Consider the following 20334-nt stretch of genomic DNA (forward strand, 5'->3'; position numbering starts at 1 on the left):
ACACACACACACACAAACACACACACACACACACACAAACACACACACACACACACACACAAATTGGGCTTTATAAAGAACTGTTCAGCTAAATATCCCAAGGAAACAAAAAAAGAAAAGATGTGAGCCAGAGAAAAACACTTGTGATACACAAAGTAAAAATTAATACTACTCAAAAGAACACATATGAGCAAGTATTTAACTTCATTTGTCATCAGAGAAGTAAAGATAAAAACTAAAATTTAACACCACTACACACTAAGGATATAGGACAGGAATGCTCACACACTGCTGCTAGGACCGTTCTCCAGAAACAATTTGGTACTCTATACCAAATAGAATGTGGATTCATTCACCAAGCAGGAGATACCTATATCTCTCTATGTGGCGGCCTTATTTGTAACAGATCAGAGCTGGAAACACAGCAGAACGGCAGAACAGAGATGCAGGTGGCATACTTAATAGCAATGAGGAGGACTTACAGCTACAATATAGATAACTCCTACAAACAATGATAAGCATAAGTCACATTTTTAAAAGTACTTTTTTATCACTAGAGGAATCACGCAAAATTGATGTATGCTGTTTTAAGGTCAGAATCCTTGGGTAGGCAGGCATTGGGTGATGATCAGGGAGGAAGCTACAGGGATATATCTGAGATCATTGGTAACTTTTGTCCTTTAGGGTCTTCTGGATGAGGTCATATAATGCTGTTTATGTGTGAAAACCTACCTTTAATGTATATAAAATATTCCAAACAAAATCTCATTAAAGGACATAATGAAATTTTTTTGTATGGCAAACAAATATACTTGATTGTGTGTTTCTGGATTGTTTACTGAGATAGGGTCTAACTGTGTAGCCCAACATGGCCTGGAAATCATTATGTAGCCCAGGCTGGCTTCAAACTCTTAGAGATTTTACTGCATCAGCCTCCCAAACACTGGAATTACAAGTCTGCACCACTACACACCCAATGTGTTCTTGGAAATATAAAGATATAAGATAATACAACTCACTACTTTAAAAATACATTAATAAAATGTACTGGCACAAAATGGTGGCAATTCAGATTGTACGTAAATAAAATAGAACAAACTGGAATAAATAAAAACAGACATAAATGGCATGATCCGAGAGTTCTTCCCCTCCTGTAGTAAAGACAGTATTCATATACGAAATGCCTCTACTTATTTAATGTTTTTACTGAAGTGCAAAATTTCCCCCTTAACCAAAATACCCAATGGACAATCACTACTAATGCTTATTTAAGGAACGTTCTAATTTTCTGCTACGCATTGGAATATACACATGCATATACCTACACAAATACAAGATCTTTACACTTAGGCAATTCATGTCTACATATACATTATGCAATATCTATAGACTGTATACACTTAAACACATTAAACTTATTAAGTAGATGGAAAGATTCCAGTCACTCCTTAAGTCATTTCACATTTCTCAGCCTCAGGGTTTACTGTTTAATATATCCAATTTGAAATTGGGTATGCTTTGATGACTTGTAACCAAGTCAATCAAAAAAGGAAAGAGACTTTAGACTAGAGAATAGCCAAAATGAGAGTTAATCTCACAGATTAGGACAGTATACATGATATGAAAGGTGGAAAGAGTTAATCAGATTTGCTCAGTAAGAAAAAAGGCCAGAAGAAATGTAATTAAAAGTAGCAATTACTACAATCTACTTAGTTTATCTGCATTTGAGGACACTGTCCTCAGAGTCCTGAAGAGCCAGCCTTAACAAGACACCACACACGATTCCCATTTCCACCATAGCAGCACATCTAGGGGCTGACCGAGAACACTGATTATTTTATGCAGTCTGTGCTCTGAGCCAGTGTCAATCTAGCACAGGTAACTAAAGGTGTACTGAACTGAAGTATACAATAGAAGTCTATGAAATGTTTAACTCAACCAAGCAACATTATGCATTATTTATTTATAAGTCATTATCTCTAATTGTTTTTTTCTGTTTTTAGAATGTGAGTAAATAAAACCACTCAAAGACCAATCTCTCATCTTCTAAGGCACAAACACGTAAGCCAATTCGTAACCAAGCTTTAAACAGTTACCTTGCACATGGAAGATGCGCAGGCTTGCATTGCTTACTCGGCCTTTGTTTCTTGTTAGCTGACAGGAAAGAAGAACTTTGATGGAACTATTTTTGAGTAAAACAAAGAAAATGGTAAGAAATAATCTATTATATTAGACTTGCCATTAAAATAGCAAATTATACCAGGATACTAACAGAAACAGAACAAAATTCTTGAACTGTATATGTGTATTTCTGAAGAATAACTCAGGACCCCATTCATGCCACCTAATTATTCTACCACTGAACTACCCAGCCTTTACTTTGGGCTTTAAGAGGTAAATAATTATAGTATAAAGATAAGATTAAAATAGGTCATCCTTCATCATACTTTACAGTGATAATCACTCCTGATATTTTTGTTAAGTAATCCTTCGAAACTTCCTATAAATAGAAATACAAAGATATACACTAATATATATACAAGATAGTTATAATTATACATAAGTTGTTCATGTCTACTACATATGTGTTATGTAGTATGGAAACAGACATTTGGAAGTTATCAGTTTAGGTTAGTAATTAAAAAAAAGAGTGGTAAAATTACCTAACAAGAATGAGTATAGACAAATCTAATAACTAAGTCTTGGGCACTCTGAAACTTAGCAGTTAGGGAAGGAAACCAAAAAAAAAAAAAAAACAGGCTGAAAGAACATGCAGACAGGAGGGGAAGGCTCTTAGTGAGAACAGTGTCCTGAGAGTCCAAAGATCAGCAACAGCTGCCTCTGGGATCTGGTCACCCTAGTACCACTGGTGGCTTACAGAAACACCATAGTGATGTAGAAGTTTAGAAGTGTGAATCAAAAGGAAGGAGAACGTGGCAATAAGTCTCTGAAAAAGTATGAATGAGACAGTGGCTGAGGAGAATGTGCTTTTGTTGGTGCTTTCAAGAGGAATTATAATAAGTTTTTTGCATACTGACACAATATAATCCAGAAAAGAAACAAATATAATGATATAAGAGAGAAAAGTACTCTACACTGACATCAAGGTAACAGCAAAAGACAACCCATGTGCCTAACAATAGGAAATGGCTCAATGGGGGAGTGGACCAAATCCTGAGAATGTGTATCACTGACATGAGGGACTTGACCTTAGCCCACAGGAATGGTAAGTTCTTCCTTAGGTCAGGCTCAGAGGCACAGAAAAACTTTCCCCTGACTCATGTATGGATGATAATGACTCTTAGGTATGTCTGTGCTTTATTTTGTGTCAATATTTTAAATGATCTGGAATTTATACTGGTATAAAATAGGATCTACCTATTTTCACACCAATAATTTTTTGATTTTTTTTATTTTAAAATAAGTTCCATTCTACTAAGACTTTGTTTCTAAATCCTTTGGGTGGGTCATGTTCCAAAGAGAAATTTAATCTATTATTTTAAATCAAATTTAATCTATTGTTTTAAATCAAAATTAGATTTTAATGAAATAATTTCAATAACCAATTATAAAGCAGATGCATTCTACATGATTACTATTAGTTTTTTGCACATTTGAATATCTTACACCTTGATGCTATTTAATCTCAACTATCTTTAGTATTGCTAAAAAAAAAAAAAAAAAAATGGCCTACTCACATGAATTCACTTACCTCAGAAAGACTGCTCATTTCAATTGCAGCTAACAAATCATTGGCCACATGTGATTCTATCTCTTTAAGCTTCTCATTCTGTGCATGTAAAATAAAGACTTCTTTTAACTAAGGTTTGAAATTTGTTATGATACATTTATAGATACCATCAATGTAAGAAGACGTGAATTAAAAATGTTTTGATTCTATTCTTATTTTTGAGGCAAGTTCTCACACTGTAACCCCAGTTAGTCTAGAACTACACAGTGGAGACTGTTAGTGGCAAGCTCTTGCCTCAGCTTCTAACTACTGGGATTACAGACATGAAATCATGCCTGGTGACTGTTTTCAACTGAGATCACATTACACTCAAAAGCTACACTAGTGCTCAGTCAGAATAGCCATGAACACACAGATACACTGAACATTTGACACTAGTTATCAATTTTCTGATATTTTTCTGTTTTCACATAACCATATATCACATGGAAAACAAACATAGTTGGTCAGTAATATGAATTAAATCAAAGTATTAAAGGCTATTTTTTTCCATTTTAAACCAATTTCTACTCATTTTAGACCTAAAATGAATAACCTAAGAAAGGACAATCTCAATTCTATTTGGCTTGTAGCCAAAGAAATGCAAGATTAAAGAAGAACAGAAATATTGTGCAGACTCTTTCAATTATTTAGAGGAATTATACTCACCATTTTAAAATGTATGAATGGGTCAAGTTTTGCTTATGGTGAGCAAGCAAATGTTAATCATGGTGTTACAGTGGTTTATAGTACGCACAGCATGCATTTAGAGCGAGATTTAAGATGTCTATTCTATCACCAAGAGGTATATATCCTTTAGTATAGACTACACAGCATACTGATGTTAAATAATTCTCTACAACAACTAAATTTAAGAAACATTTTTAGAGTTTCTATAGTAAAGTAGTTAAAAGATTCCATTTTAATGGAGAGTCCAAAACAATACAATTTCCATACCAAGTTATTTAGCTTTAAGCGAAGAAAGGTATTCTCAAAATTCAGTTTCTCTACTTCTTTCTGTAATTGCATCTTTTTGGTAGTAATTTTTCGAGAGTTCTCTTTCTCTTTACTAAGGGCCCGAGCTAGTGCTCTGTTGTTGTGCTTTAGAGAGATCCTGAACATAGAAGAATTGTCTGCAAAAATATTTTTAAAAAGTTAACACTCAACTTATACCTTATATTTCTTGAATAAAATTCCACATTCCTTAGCAAAATTATTTCAGAAAAAAATACAGTTTACTTTATAGACATCAAATGACAGTTGGAAAAGAGGGCAATATAAGTACAGTTTAGAGAGAGAAAAAATGTGCCCAGATCTTAAAAGTGAAGAAAGAAAAGCTAGAGAGAAGACAAAAGTGGAGAGGCATGCAGCTGGGACCAAGTGAGTGGAGCCCTGCAGACAAAGCAGCCACAGATGAGCAATGATACTGCCCCCATCTCTGCCCTCCCCACCTTGACTGGAGGCAAGGTAGGACAATGACCCCACAGGAGGTAGGGTAGACAATCTGAAATGTTTGCACAAGTTTCTGTGGCTCCACAACTCACTAAAATTGCCTCTGCTCCCAAATGCCATTTCTTAAACTTCAAATGAAAGGACTAATTCTCTAGGCTCTTCACTTCTGCCCAAATGATTATATCTTTTGTAGTAACTGACTGCAATCTTTGTTACTATGATTTAAATTGTTACTGAAACTGTAGCAAAGACATTTTGGTGAGGAGTTAATGATTAAACTCACCTTAAGAGTATTATGTTCTTTATTATGATTAAATCATAATTATATTTTCATAATTTAAATTAAGAGTTACTACATGCCAATAACATACTTACTCCATAGTAACACACACACACACTTGGTCTCTTGAGTGCTAAAATTATAGGCCTTTGCTAACATATCTTTCTAAAATAAGTTTTGTTAAATATAACCTTTTTAAGTATTCAGAGAAACATTTTGTGCATCTAAAAAAAAAAGAAAGAAAAGTGGGGCAATAGTTGGACTGTACAAAAGTAAAAGTAACAATAAAAATGCAAGAAAGAAAGAAAGAAAGAAAGAAAGAGAGAGAGAGAGAGAGAGAGAGAGGGAGGGANGGAGGAAAGGAAGGGAGGGAGGGAGGGAGGGAGGGAGGGAGGAAGGAAGGAAGGAAGGAAGGAAGGAAGGAAGGAAGGAAGGAAGGAAGGAAGGAAGGATCCATAACAGACTTTATCTTTGGTACAGAGTACTTTCACTTGGCTCTCCTTGGCATACTCAAGAGAAACAGATCACAACCGGTTAGGACATCCAAAATCTAAAATAACATTTTCCTGCTGTTTTCCAAATGGTCCTGACTAATGAAGCAGAAAATAACCATTGTAGAAAGCTGGCTAATTCAGATTTACCTACAGATCCGGGTAGGTGCAATGCCCTGATTTAAAGATACTTAGACATTTTGGCTCTGTCGTAAGTAATGGGTGTAACATCAGCAGGCAGACAGTACATTCCCCAGTGTAGCCAACATGGGCATAAACCATTGAGACAATTTTTGAGAGCAAAAAAAAGTTTATTCTGGGGAGTTTCCCATCTTCATGGGCTTTTTGTTTGTTTATTTGTTTTTGTTTTTCTTCTTGTTTTTGTTGTTTGAGGTTTTATTTGTCTGTTTGCCTTCCTAACACCTTACTGCTGGGATTCATTTCATCTTCAAAGTGTGTAGTGCTTTCTTGGTGAACTCTGGCCTATATAAAATCATGTACTACCATACCTGATCTTGGCCAAGCATTTCTACATGACTTATCACCTGACTGCCACAGAATGCAGAGCAAATCTCTTACTCTATTTAGCTCTTTTCTAGAGAAGTCATATTGGTATTGTCTTTGCAAGCTGAGAGGGAGCTGCCTGGGGACAGAACAGCCATGGGCTGCTTACAGTTCAGCTATCACCAAGGGCAGATTAGCAAAACCATTCAGCAGAATCGCTGAAAGTCTCAGACAGAAAAGATCAAACAGAAAAAGTACCAGCTAACAAAGTAGTCATTTTCGTAGTTTTCCATATTTGCTAAAATAAGGTAGGTACTTACTGAATATTTTTGTTTTGATCTTTGAAGCAAGAGAAACACTCAACTTTGTCTTTGCAATTCTGTCCTTCACACGTCTCTGAATTCCAGAGGTAACAGCTTCAACTTCTATCCCTGGGTACTCCATTTCTAAAGTGAAAGGAAAAGAAAGGATGGGGTAGAAGACTATAGTACTGATTAATAAGAGTAAAAACTGGTAAAGATCCATTCTAAAGCACAACCACCATGACTTAAAATACACTGTCTACATAAGTATTTGTAAAGCCCTTTGCATAAAAATCTCAAGATACAAATTTATATGATCAGGAGAATTAGTAAATTCCAAAAAGGTAAATACTTTTGTTTTTCCATTCAAACCTATATTACATCTACATTCCCACCGGACACAATGGGCTACCAGGAGATGACAGGATAAGGTCCCTGCTGTCATGGAAGGAAAAGTCCAGTGTGAGACAGACACTGTTCTGTTACTATGCCAAAGTATAACCGTAGGCAGGTAAGTGGACCTTCATGGAAGCACAAAAGAAATGACTCATTCAAGGAGTGGAAGAGGGCTGGAAAGATAGGAAAGTATAAGCATAATTAAGTCTAGATTTATGATCTACACTGGTTAACAATGTAATAGAAACAGGGAGATAAATAATTAAACAGTATGACGAGAACAATGACTTTAACACACAAGATGTTAAAGAAGTGTTAATGCTACCTGGGCAGAAAACAGATCAGAAAAATCTTTACTGAGGTGCAGATGCTGCTACTGAGCTATGTGCTTGAATGGAGTCAACTCCCCAAACCTACATTCCCTCCACAAGTCACTCTGCTCCTTGCTTTGAGTTCACAGAACAATCTCATTATTCTACTCATGTCCCCTAGGTTCCACATTATCTTTATCTTCCTCACCCTAACCACCCTAACCACCCTCCCATTCTTCACATCCTGTAATCAGTCCTATAGTAGGGTACAAAGTGACCCAGTCAGGTACTTACAATTCTCAATCTATACACAGTCTGCAGATTTAATGTAAGGATCCAATGATAAGATTCTCATTTATCTGGGCATCCATAATGCCCTCACAAGCATCTTCACAGAGAAGAGCAGAGATTGGGCAATGCTGACCGACAGACACAAGTTTCTGTCAAATTTGTTTTCTGCTGAACTCTTAAAGCCTCTTAATGCCTTGCACATAGCAGCTCCTTGGATAAACATTTCTGATAGAAATAAATATGAGCTTTTGTCTGGTCCTTGCTGCTGGGGCAGACTCCTAGTCCCACCCTGAGTCCTGCCTGAGTGGACTCAGGACCCATCACCCAACCCCCCCTCCCAAATACCATTCCCCTTCCCTCTATCCCTTCCACCCCTTCCACCTGGTCCTTGCTGCTGGGCCAGACCCCTAGTTGGTCTGCTCCCATGAAGGTTTCATATCCCAATCCATCCTACAGCATCCTCTGCACTAAGAGCAGTTGAGGATCTGCTGCTCTCAGAGAAGTTGAGGCTCAGCTGCACTCAGGGCAGTTGGACAACAGCTTGACTACTCCACAGAAGACCTAACATTCTGAAGACTCCCCAGGAGATCTACTGCACCCAGGGCAACAGATCCGCACCTTTTCTGCCTCTGTGAAGAGCCCAGTTGGAAGTCCCCACAGTTGGTCTGATATAGCCAGGGCCACAAGCCTAACAGGAGACCTGAAGCAACCCAGGGACAAAAGTAGAAGACTCCACAAAGTCATCCAGCTCAACAAACACCAGGGATATTCAGATGGTGAAAGACAAGCACAAGACCATAAGCAACAGAAGCCAAAATATGTGGGTATCACCAGAACCCAGTTCTCCCAACACAGCAAGCCCTGAATACACCAACACACCTGAAAATCAGGAATCTGTCCTAAAATCCTATCTCATAAACATAATAGAGTCCTTTATGGAGGATATCAATAACTCACTGAAAGAAATACAGGAAAACACAGACAAACAGGTGAAGGAATTGAGTAAAGCGATCCAAGACTTAATTGTGGGAGTAGAAACAATAAAGAAAACACAAATGAAAGCAAACCTGAAAATGGAGAACCTAGGAAAGATGTCAGGAATTACTGATGTATTATCAACAGAATACAAGAGAATGAAGAGAAAATCTCAGGTGTGGAGGAAAGGGTAGGACCCAACTGTCAAAGAAAATTCAAAACATAAAAATCTCCTAACCCAAATCATCCAAGAAATTCAGGACACAATGAAAAGAGCAAATCTAAGAATAATTGGAATAAAGGAGAACAAAGATTCCCAGCTGAAAGGACCTGAAAATGTCTTCAACAAAATCATAGAAGAAAACCTCCCCAACCTAAAGAAAGAGATGGACATACAAGTACAAGAAGCCTATAGAACACCAAATAAATGGGACCAGAAAAAAAAATCTTCTCATCGCATAATTATCAAAACATTCAATGCACAGAGCAAAGAAAGAATATTAAAAGCTGCAAAGGGAAAAGGCCAAGTAACATACAAAGGCAGACCTATCAGAATTACACCAGACTTCTCAAGAGAGACTATGAAAGCCAGAAAAGCCTGGTCAGAATGTAGACTCTAAGACAATACAAATGCCAGCCCAGGCTACTATAGCCAGCAAAACACTCAATCAACACAGATGGAGAGAAAAATATATAACAGGACAAAACTAAATTCAAATAGTATCTATCTACCAACCCAGCCTTAGCCTTACAGAGGATCCTGGAAGGAAAACTCTAACACAAGGAAGATACTTGCACCAAAGAAGAACAAGATATTAAGCATTTCACAACAAAGTCAAAAGCAGAGAGTCACAAGCACATAAAAACACCTACAAATACAAACATATCATGAACCAACTGTCATCTCTTTTAAATATCTCTCAATATTAATGTACTCAACTCACCTATAAAAAGACATAAGCTAACAGACTAGATACCCAAACAAGATCCAGCATTTTGCTGCATACATGAAACACACCGCAACAACAAAGACAGGCACTATCTCAAAGTAATAGGATGAGAAAAGATCTTCCAAGCAAATGGTTCCAGGAAACAAGCAGAAGTTGCCATCCTAATATCCAATAAAATAGACTTTCAACCAAAAGTTATCAAGTGTGATGAAGAAGGTCACTTCATATTCATCAAGGGGAAAATCCACCAAGACAAAGTCTCAATTCTGAACATCTATGCCCTAAATGCAAGAGCACCCAAATCCATAAGAGAACCTTTACTAAAACTCAAAACACACATTGAACCCCACACAATAATAATATGGGAGATTTCACTATCTCACTCTCACCAATGGACAGGTCATTGAAACAGAAACTAAACAGAGATAGAGTGAAACTAAGAGAGGTTATGAACCAAGTGGATTTAACAGATATCTACAAAACATTTCACCCTAAAACAAAAGAATACACCTTCTTCTCAGCACCTCATGATACCTTCCCCGAAATAAATCACATAATTGGTCACAAAACAACCCTCAATAGATACAAGAAGATTGAAATAATACTGTGCATCCTATCAGATCACCATGGCCTAAGGCTGGTCTTCAATAACAGGAAATACTACAGAAAACTCACTTACACAGGGAAACTGAACAACTCTTTACTCAGTGATAACTTGGTCAGGGAAGAAATAAAGAAAGAAATTAACGACTTCCTGGAATTTAATGAAAATGTTGACACATCACACCCAAACCTTTGGGACACAATGAAAGCAGTACTAAGAGGAAAGTTCATAGCACTAAGTGCCCTGGTAACTTACCAGCACACCTGAGAGCTCTTGTAAAAAAAGAAGAAAACTCACCCAAGAGGAGTAGAAGGCAAGAAATAGTCAAAGTCAGGGCCAAAATCAACCAAATAGAAACAAAGAAAACAGTACAAAGAATCAGCAAAAACCAAAATAATTATCAGATCCTACTATAAAAGTCTATACTCAACAAAACTGGAAAATCTAGATGAAATGGATGGTTTTCTAGACATATGTCATATGCCACAGTTAAATAAAGAGCAGATAAACTATCTAAACAAGCCCATATCACACAAGTAAATAGAAGTCTTTAAAAACCTCCGAACCAAAAAAAGCCAGGGCCAGATGGATTTAGTGCAGAATTCTATCAGACCTTCAAAGAAGACTGGATACCAATTCTCCTCAAACTATTCCATAAAATAGAAACAGAAGGAATACTACCTAGCTCATTCTATGAAGCCACAATTACTCTGATACCTAAACTGCACAAGGACCCACACAAAAAAGACAACTTCAGAGCAATCTTGCTTATGAATAATGATGCAAAAATAATAAAATTCTTGCAAACTGAATCCAAGAACACATCAAAATGATCATTCACCATGATCAAGTAGGCTTCATGCCAGGGATGCAAGGTTGGTTTAATATACAAAAATCCATTAACGTAATCCACTATATAAGCAAACTCAAAGAAAAAAAAATCACATAATCATCTCCTTAGGTACAGAAAAAACATTTGACAAACTAAAACACCCTTTCATGTTAAAAGTATTGGAGAGATCAGGAATTCAAGGCCCATACCTAAACATAATAAAAGCAATTTACTGCAAACCAACAGCCGATATCAAGTTAAATGGAGACATACTTGAAGCAATCCCACTGAAACTAGGACAAGACAGGATGCCCACTCTCCTCATATCTATTCAATATAGTATTGGAAGTGTTAGCTAGAACAATAAGACAATAAAGAGATCAAGGGGGTGCAAATTGGTAAAGAAGAAGTGAAGGTATCACTATTTGCAGATGATATGATAATATACATAAGTGACCCCAAAAACTCTACCAGAGAGCTTCTCCAGCTGATAAACAACTTCAGCAAAGTGGTGGGATATAAAATTAACTCAAATAAGTTAGTAGCCTTCCTTTATACAAAGTATAAACAGGTCAAGAAATTAGAGAAACAATTCCCTGCACAATAGTCACAAATAGTATAAAATATCTTGGGGTAACTCTAACCAAACAAGTTAAAGACCTGTATGAAAATAACTTCAAATCTCTCAAGAAAGAAATTGAAGAAGATCTCAGAAAATGGAAAGATATCTCATGCTCATAGATTAGCAGAATTAACATAGTAAAAATGGCCTTCCTACCAAAGGCAATATATAGATTCAATGCAATTCCCATCAAAATCCAAACACAAGTCTTCAAAGACATGGAAAGAACAATTCTCAAATTCATCTGGAAAGGCAAGAATACTGAAAACAATTCTTAACAATAAAAGAACAGCTTGGGGAATCACCATCCCTGAACTCAAGCTTTACTACAAAGCAATAGTGATAAAAACTACATGGTATTGGTACAGAGACAGACATGTTGATCAATGGAATAGAATTGAAGACCCGGAAATAGAACTACACACTTCTGCACACTTGATCTTTGACAAAGACACCAAAAATATACATGGAAAAAATAAAGCATCTTCAATAAACAGCGCTGTCTTAACTGGATGTCTGTATGTAGAAGAATGAAAATAGATCCATATTTGTCACCTTGCACAAAGCTCAAGTCCAAGTGGATCAAGGACCTCAACATAAAACCAGATACACTGAATCGAATAGAAGAAAAAGTGGGAAAGAGCCTTGAACTCATTGGAACAGGGGGAAATTTCCTAAACAGAACTCTAATGGATCATGCTCTTAAGATCAAGAACTGATAAATGGGACCTCATACAACTGGAAAGCTTCTGTAAGGCAAAGCACATAGTCAATAAGACATATCGGCAACCTACAGATTGGAAAAATCTCTTCACTAACCTCGCATTCAATAAAGGGCTAATATCCAAAATACATAAAGAACTCAAGAAGTTAATCACCAAAATACCAAACAACCTAAACAAAAGATGGGGTATAGAACTAAACTGAGAATTCATAACTGAAGAATCTCTCAAATGGCTGAGAAGCACCTAAAGAAATGTTCAAAGTCCTTACTGATCAGAGAAAAGCAAATCAAAACAACCTTGAGATGCCATCTTACACCAGTCAGAATGGCTAAGATCAAAACCTCAGGTGACAGCAGATGCTGGCGAGGATGTGGAGAAAGGGGAACACTCCTCCATTGCTGGTAGGATTGAAAACTGGTACAACCACTCTGGAAATCAATCTGGAGGTTCCTCAGAAAATTGGAAATAGATCTACCTGAAGACCAAGCTATACCACTCTTGGGAATATACCCAAAAGATGCCCCACCATGCCACAGGGGCACAAGTTATACTATGTTCATAGCAGCCTTATTTGTGATAGCCAGAAGCTGGAAACAACATAGATGTCCCAAGACAAAAGAATGGATACAGAAAATGTGGTTAATTTACACAATGGAATACTACTCAGCTATTAAGGAGGTTATCCTGACTTTTGCAGGCAAATGGATGGAACTAGAAAATATCATCCTAAGTGAGGTAACTCAGACATGCATCCAAAAGGACGTGCATGGTATGCACTCACTAATAAGTGGATATTAGCAAAAAAAGAAAAAAAAAGAAAGAAAGAAAGAAAAAAGAAAAAGAAAAGAAAAGAAAAGAAAAAAGAAAATACAGAATACACAAGGTATAGTCCACAGAATTCAAGGCTCAACAAACTGAAGTGCCCAAGTAAGGATGCCTCAGTCCCACTTGGGAGAGAGAAGAAAGCAATCATAAGTGGGGAGGGAGGGGAGGACTTGGGAGGGAAAATGGATGGTGGGGGGGGGCGCGGGGGCAGGAGAGGGGAACCTGATCTGGTATTAGGTGAGGGAAGAGGACTGAAGCCCTGAGGGCCAGCAGAAAGAATGTAAACAAGCAACCTCAGGAAATAGGAGGTTGGAGGACTGGAATGCACCAGATGGGAGGTGAGAGACTACCAGGACTCACAGGGATGGACCTTTGATAAGATGCCTGACAGTAGGGAGAGGGAATTTATAGAGCCCACCTCTAGCAGGAAGACAGGACATCAAGTGAGGAATGGGGTTGTTATCCCATAGCCATACATCTGACCCATAATTGTATCTGTTTGAAAGAATTACAGGGATGGAAATAGAGAGGAGGCTACGGAGAAAAGGTCCAACAACAGGCCCAAAGTGGGATCCAGCTCAAAGGGAGGTCCCAAGACCTGACTCTATTACTAAGACTATGGATTGCTCACAAAAAGGGACCTATCATGACTGCACCCGGAAAGATCCAAGCAGTTGAAAGAGTCAGATGCAGATATTTGCACCCAACCAATGGACAGAAGCAGCTGCCCCCTGTTGTTGAATTAGGGAAGGCTGAAAGAAGCTGAGGAAAAGGACGATCCTGTAGGAGGACCAGCAGTCTCAATTAATCTGGACCTGCAAGATCTCTCAAACACTGGACCACCAAATAGGCAGCATAGACCAGCTGATATGAGGCCCTCAACACACATACAGTAGAAGACTTCCAGGTCTGTGTTCATTCAGAGATGATACACGTAACCCTCAAGAGGCTGGAAGCCCCAGGGAGTTTAGAGGTCAGCTGGGGTGGGGGTATCCACGTGGAGATGGGGTGGGGTGGGGTGTAGAGGAGGTGTGGAATGTGGAGCAGTCGAAGGGTGGGGAAGGGCGGGGAATGGAATATGGAGTGTAAAAAATGAATTACAAATAAAATTAAGTAAATAAATATGAACACATGAAAGAACTTTTCAGTAGAAAACAATCTGCCCCATATTAAAATGGTCATGTTTGAAAGCATTAAGCAGATGTGGAAAGAAAGGTGTCAAGCAATTGACAGAAGATGGCTTGGGGGATGAATTTCTGCAACAGGGAAGAAGTTTCCTCTCAACGTTTCAATATTAAAGTTCAATTTTTCTGAAGTTTTGCCCAAAGGAAAACGTAAAACTGCAGGGAAGTAGGTAGGCTAAATGCAGGTTTTCACTTCGAAATCTTAGCAGGGAAGCAAGGAGGCTAACTGCAGATCTTCAAATTTCCCTCCAGTCCAATGCTCCAGTCTCATCCACAGCTGTGTGGCAGACCTTCTGCTGTGACCTCTTCTTATCCTCTGACCCCACTTCCCAGGGGGGAAATAAACAGACCCTGATGGAACAACTTTGCTTTCCTCCCTCCCGTGTACCCCCCTCCCCCCATGCCATCCCCTAGTTTATAGTGCCTCTCTATTCCTTAAGTGTCAGCTCCCAATACCCAGATCGGAGCCAAGCTATTAGTTCTGTTCTAAACAAGCTAGGCAGAGACCCTGCCTGGTTATAGCATCCTTATCTACACGCAAGCAGCCTTTTCAGACCTGGTCACAGGGACCTAGATCCCTTTCCCTCCCAAGACTGACCTGAAAGCTACTGTGACCCCCTGCCCAGCTAGGAGCTCAAAGGCAGAACAGAGATTAGCGCCCTGATCCAAAGCCTGCACCGCGTCCGGCCTGGGCATCCCGGCTCTCCAAGCCGCCGCGCAAGGTGCCTGGAGTAGCTGCTGAGAAGGGTTCGGGCTCCGCAGGCCTCACTATCCCCGCAGCCTGGCGACCCCTTCAGCTGTGGGTGCCCACACTTGCCTGAGGACCTCGACAATTCCGGAAGCCTAGGAGTCAGGTTTAAACTCCGCGGGAGACAGAAGCAGCCTCTCCAGCCAATCAGATTCCAAGAAGGCGGCGCATCGGTGGAAGATGTAAGAGGCCGGATGCCCTGAGAGCTTTGAGTGGTGCTCCGTGAGCCTGGATGCTACCCGCTGCCAGAGAAGGTTCTCAGTGCCTCTCTGAACCTCTGGTAGCCATCTCCACCAACTCTAACAGAAAAGGCGACGCCACGGATAAGTCTGACACCCTAAGGGTTGACAGGCACCTCAAGTCCTTCGCAGGGCTTTGTGTTGTTCACTGTGAGATTACTTGTCTGAATCTGGTTTCTGCACCCTTGCCCTCCAATCGTGATCCTCGCTTCTTTACACTTCACTTAAAAAGCCTTTCTTAATTTTGTACTTGGAAGAGCAGCAGTGATAACTCCATTTTAGCAGAGTACTCAGAGTGGCATTTGTAACTATCACAACTATATTTTAAAATGTGCTAGTCTTCTTTTTCAAATCAGTTTGGTTCTTTTCACAAATGGTATATATATATATGTGTGTGTGTGTGTATACATATATATGTATATACATATATATGTGTGTGTGTTTATATGTATATATGTATATGCAGATTTCTGAGTTAGAAGCCAGCCTGGTCTACAGAGTGAGTTCCAGGATAGCCAGGACTATACAGAGAAACCCTGTCTTGAAAAAAACAAAATATATAAATAAATAGATAAATAAACAAATACAAATAGGGAGTTTAGAGGTTATGAGCATTTGTTACTCCTACAAAGCAAGCTTTTGTTTACAAAAGCAGAAACAGTGATTTTTGTTAAAGTCGTACAAGACCAGGAAATTACAAAGATTATCCCTTAAGAGCCATTGACATTTGGATGTTCAATTTTGCTTTATAGTTCTCTTAAGCACAAAAAAAAAAATTAAACTTTTTTTCCTTATGGAATTCTCTTTTAAATTTGGGAATTATTATAGGATTAGTTATTCTCCTTCTGTTTCTTCTTCCAGTCATCTTCAAGCACTTAGGGTCTTCTATCAGGACTGCTCTAAGGGAGATATATATGCTTCATTTATAGTATTCAAAGGGAAGAGATGTCAGAAGCCATAATGGGACAAGCTAAATACTAGCAGGTGATCATCCTGAAATTGCCTGCTTCAGATTATTATATAATCTGCAACAGGTGAGCCCTTATTAAGCAAGGCTGTAAGGGACTCATTTTAGGAAAGAGTCCTGCTATTAATATGTTTTCCTGTTATTATTTAACATACATAATAATCAGTAAGTAATAGCACAGCCCTTTGGAGCAGATCTCTGCAGATCCACTGTACTAGCTTATAGTGATGCTATGTAGACAAATAGATGACTTAAGTCATAATAATGATCCTATAAGAATTCCTAAAATTATATCTGTGATTGTTAAGCTCTTTTATAATGGAACTGCTATTAGGTCCTTTTCTGATAGTCAAAGGTGCAATGAGAACTCTGCCAGTCTCCCGTGTCACCACTTAATTGCTCTTAGATGATAACCAGATTTTCTCCTACTCAGAGTACATTCCAAGAGGTTGTAAAACAATTAACCAAAGGTTATAAAAAGGGAACTAACAATTTATTACAGGTGCAAGTCAGAAGATAAAATATCAACTGGGTTTATCTATACAAAACTTCACTAATATCTTAGTTATGGTTTTAAACCTTCAATGAACTTGTGAATCTGAGACAGGTGATGGATGTTTTGCCAGATAATTACTCCTAATGGAATGTAAACATTCTCTGTTGTAAACTTCTAATTCAATTTGTGATATGATTTTTTTTGTGTAAACTTGTGATGAACTTTGCAACATCTGATCATGTAATCTGAAAGCTATATAAGTACTGAGGACTCCGGGCGGTGGTGGCACACGCCTTTAGACCCAGCATTTGGGAGTCAGAGACAGGCAGATTTCTGAGTTCGAGGCCAGTCTAGTCTACAAAGTGAGTTTCAGGACAGCCAGGACTATACAGAGAAACCCTGTCTCGAAAAAACAAACAAACAAACAAACAAACAAACAAACAAACAAAATAAGTACTGAAGACAAAGAAGAAAGAGGAGAATCTTTTTCTCTTTCCCCACTTAGGATCTTTCCACTTTTCCCCTTAGATAGCATTCATAGGAAACATTTTACAACTTAGTAATAAATGCTATAATAACATCTCTAAGTGTCCCCTTTTCTTCCAACTAGCAGGCTGAAAGTTAGAGCCCAGCAGTTCCTTCTGGCATAGAACAAAGGCTGTATTGCTTAATCCTCCCATAAGGCTACAGGTGTTAACCTGAACCTGCAGTCTTTTACCCTCAGAAAGCTCAAGAAAGTTTCTAGGACGTTTTAGAAGTTATCAGCATTTAATACAATTAGAGAGCTAGAAACCCCTGAAACCCTCAGACTTTAAAGCCATCACCAGAATCCTACTCTGTGACCCCACCACTACCCTCTCTGGGCATGAAGGCTCCTGACATTCTAAATTGGCACCTTGGAACAGGGACTTTGAAGAAGGTAAGTGGACACAGATAGGACTCTGAGCTGGGTCTTGCAAACCCCTTGGACAAGGAGTGTACAGTTATGGAGGGTAAGATATAGTTAAATTGCCTGCTGCCATCAGCAGAGGTGGATAGTAGCTGCAATCAGCAGAGGCGGATAGTAGGTGCCATCAGCACCTAGTCGGGTGCCGTCAGTACCTGGGTGAAGCCAAGAGCCCTCAGCTCTGGCTTTAAATTGCCTGCTGCCATCAGCAGAGGCAGAGAGTAGCTGCCCTCAGCAGAGGTGGATAGTAGGTGCCATCAGCACCTGGTCGGTTACCATCAGTACCCAGGTTCAGCCAGGAGCCCTGAGACCCTCAGACTTTAAAGCCATCACCAGAGTTCTACTCTGTGACCCCACCACTAACCTATCTGGGCTGGGAGACTCCAGGCAGTGGTGCATTTTCTCATGTTGTGATACATGTAGGAGAGTCCTGACCATTGTGTGTGGTGCTACTCCTGAGCATGGTTCTATAAGAAAGCAGACTGAGAAAACCTTGTAGCACAGGCCTGTAAGCAGTACCTTCGATAGCCACTGCATCAACTCCTGCCTCTAGGATCCTCCCTACCAGACTTGTCCTGACTTCTTTTGATGGTGGACAGTGATGTGGAAGTGAAACAAACCCTTTCTTCCCCAAGTTGTTTATGTCCATACTGTCTTATCACAGCAATCCTAAGACATCCTTTGATTGTACATACACACACATGTATGTATATATATATATATATATATATATATATATATATATATATATATATATATAGAGAGAGAGAGAGAGAGAGAGAGAGAGAAAGAGAGAGAGAGAAAGACTTTTCCAGTATTTGATGATCTGATATGACATCAGAATTGTTGACAATAAATTTGCCCAAAGATAAAGCATTAATATTAACCAGAGTCACTCATATCCATTTAAAGTGGCATTTACCATATCTTCTTTAATAATACAGTAACATGTTCTCCATTGCAAGGGCTTGTTACCTGTCCTTTGTAAGTTTACATCATCACAAGGTGATGTAGTAGATTTCCTTCACTCTACCCAGGAAAGTCAACCTGTATAACTAAGGCTCCTCACAGTCCTTGAAATTATGTATTTTCTTGTTCTTTCTGTTAATTTTTATTAGCACCAGTCTCTCAGTTATTCTGTTTCTATGTTTAGGAATCACCCTTTTCAGCTGTCGAGGCTCCCAGCATCCGCCCCTGTTTTCTTCCCTCTTTTGATTCTGAACATGCTGTGCAGTCACAGAGATAGATGGTGAATTTCTATCATAGTTCTCTTTAGCTTAATTCTCCTCTTAGCTAATGACATTTTTTTTTCCTAGTGCTCTACTTGGAGATCTCATCAGCTCATCAGTTCATCCATTCCATAACTACACTGGCCATCTCTCTTCCTCCTGACTCTACATCATCTTCCAGAGCTTGTCATCTGTAATCCGTGAATATGTCAGAATATATCCCCACATTGCCTCATCGCTTGATTGGACATATCATTTTGAGCGCTGACATTTCTGGTCTTTATTCTTGATGCTTTCACTTATGACTATAGCTATTTATCTAATGTGTTTCTTAGCCTTTGTTTTTGATTATCTATAACTGACTCATAAGCGCATTGATTTCTCTCTTCCTTCTGTGAATGAATTTTTGGGTTTGTTGATTTGTTTGTTTGATTTTTTGTTGTTGTTCTGTTTTTTGTTTGTTGTTTTGTTTTTGTCTTTCTTTCTACATGTCTACCTGATTCTGCCAGGACATTTTTTAATACTCTACTTTTGTCAATTCCATAAACAATGCTGATGCTTTCCAGGTAGTCTTATCTCAACTTTTATTCCATTCCATTCTTTGTAGCTTGGAAAAGTACCAATATTCCAGAGACTTCTGTGACCACCTCTTTGCTAGAAAATCTGAATTTTATATTTCCTGTCCATGTTTAATATTAATTTTTTCTCTATGTAGCTAGAAATATGTAAATATTCCACAGGAATATTTTAGCATATTAAAAATGAGCACAGCATTTTCTTCAAAATATAGCTCTCTTTTGAAATTTCATCAGAATGAAAATATAACAAGCCACTGGGCTGCCCTGCCAAAGATTTTGTTTCATGTTAACAACTTTCAGTTCCACACTTAGTCCATTACCTCTCCTAACTATACTACTACCACCATCTTGCATAAGATAGCTTCATCTATCAGAATTACAGCTGATGGGCTGGTGAGATGGTTCAGTGGCAAGAGCACTGACTGCTCTTTCAGCAGTCCTGAGTTCAATTCCCAGCAACCACATGGTGGCTCACAACCATCTATATAAAATTTGGTGCACTCTTCTGGCATGTAGGTAGGCATGCATGTAGGCATCATACTATATAAATAAATAAACAGAATTGCGCGCGGGACCTGAGACTGCATTAGTTAGGGAAGCAGAAACCGGCCTGAGTAGGGCCACAGGCCTCATCCGGCCGGATCAGCACCAGGGTAG

General features: G+C 38.7%; 1 protein-coding gene across 1 annotated transcript in view; it reads right to left on the reverse strand.

The window, feature by feature from the left end:
- The window catches only part of LOC110300628 (shugoshin 2-like), a 30941-nt gene extending 15636 nt beyond the window's left edge, over positions 1–15305 (reverse strand). The window contains exons 1-5 of the mRNA XM_021170878.1: positions 15073–15305; positions 6778–6903; positions 4688–4863; positions 3713–3790; positions 2097–2182 (exon numbers count right to left, since the gene is read on the reverse strand). Coding sequence (XP_021026537.1) covers positions 2097–2182; positions 3713–3790; positions 4688–4863; positions 6778–6901 — 464 coding nt within the window. The 5' untranslated portion in view covers positions 6902–6903; positions 15073–15305. The remainder of the gene's footprint in view (positions 1–2096; positions 2183–3712; positions 3791–4687; positions 4864–6777; positions 6904–15072) is intronic.
- Positions 15306–20334: the final 5029 nt, after the last annotated feature.

Source organism: Mus caroli, chromosome 8, assembly GCF_900094665.2.
Source record: "Mus caroli chromosome 8, CAROLI_EIJ_v1.1, whole genome shotgun sequence".
Classification (NCBI taxonomy): Eukaryota; Metazoa; Chordata; class Mammalia; order Rodentia; family Muridae; genus Mus; species Mus caroli.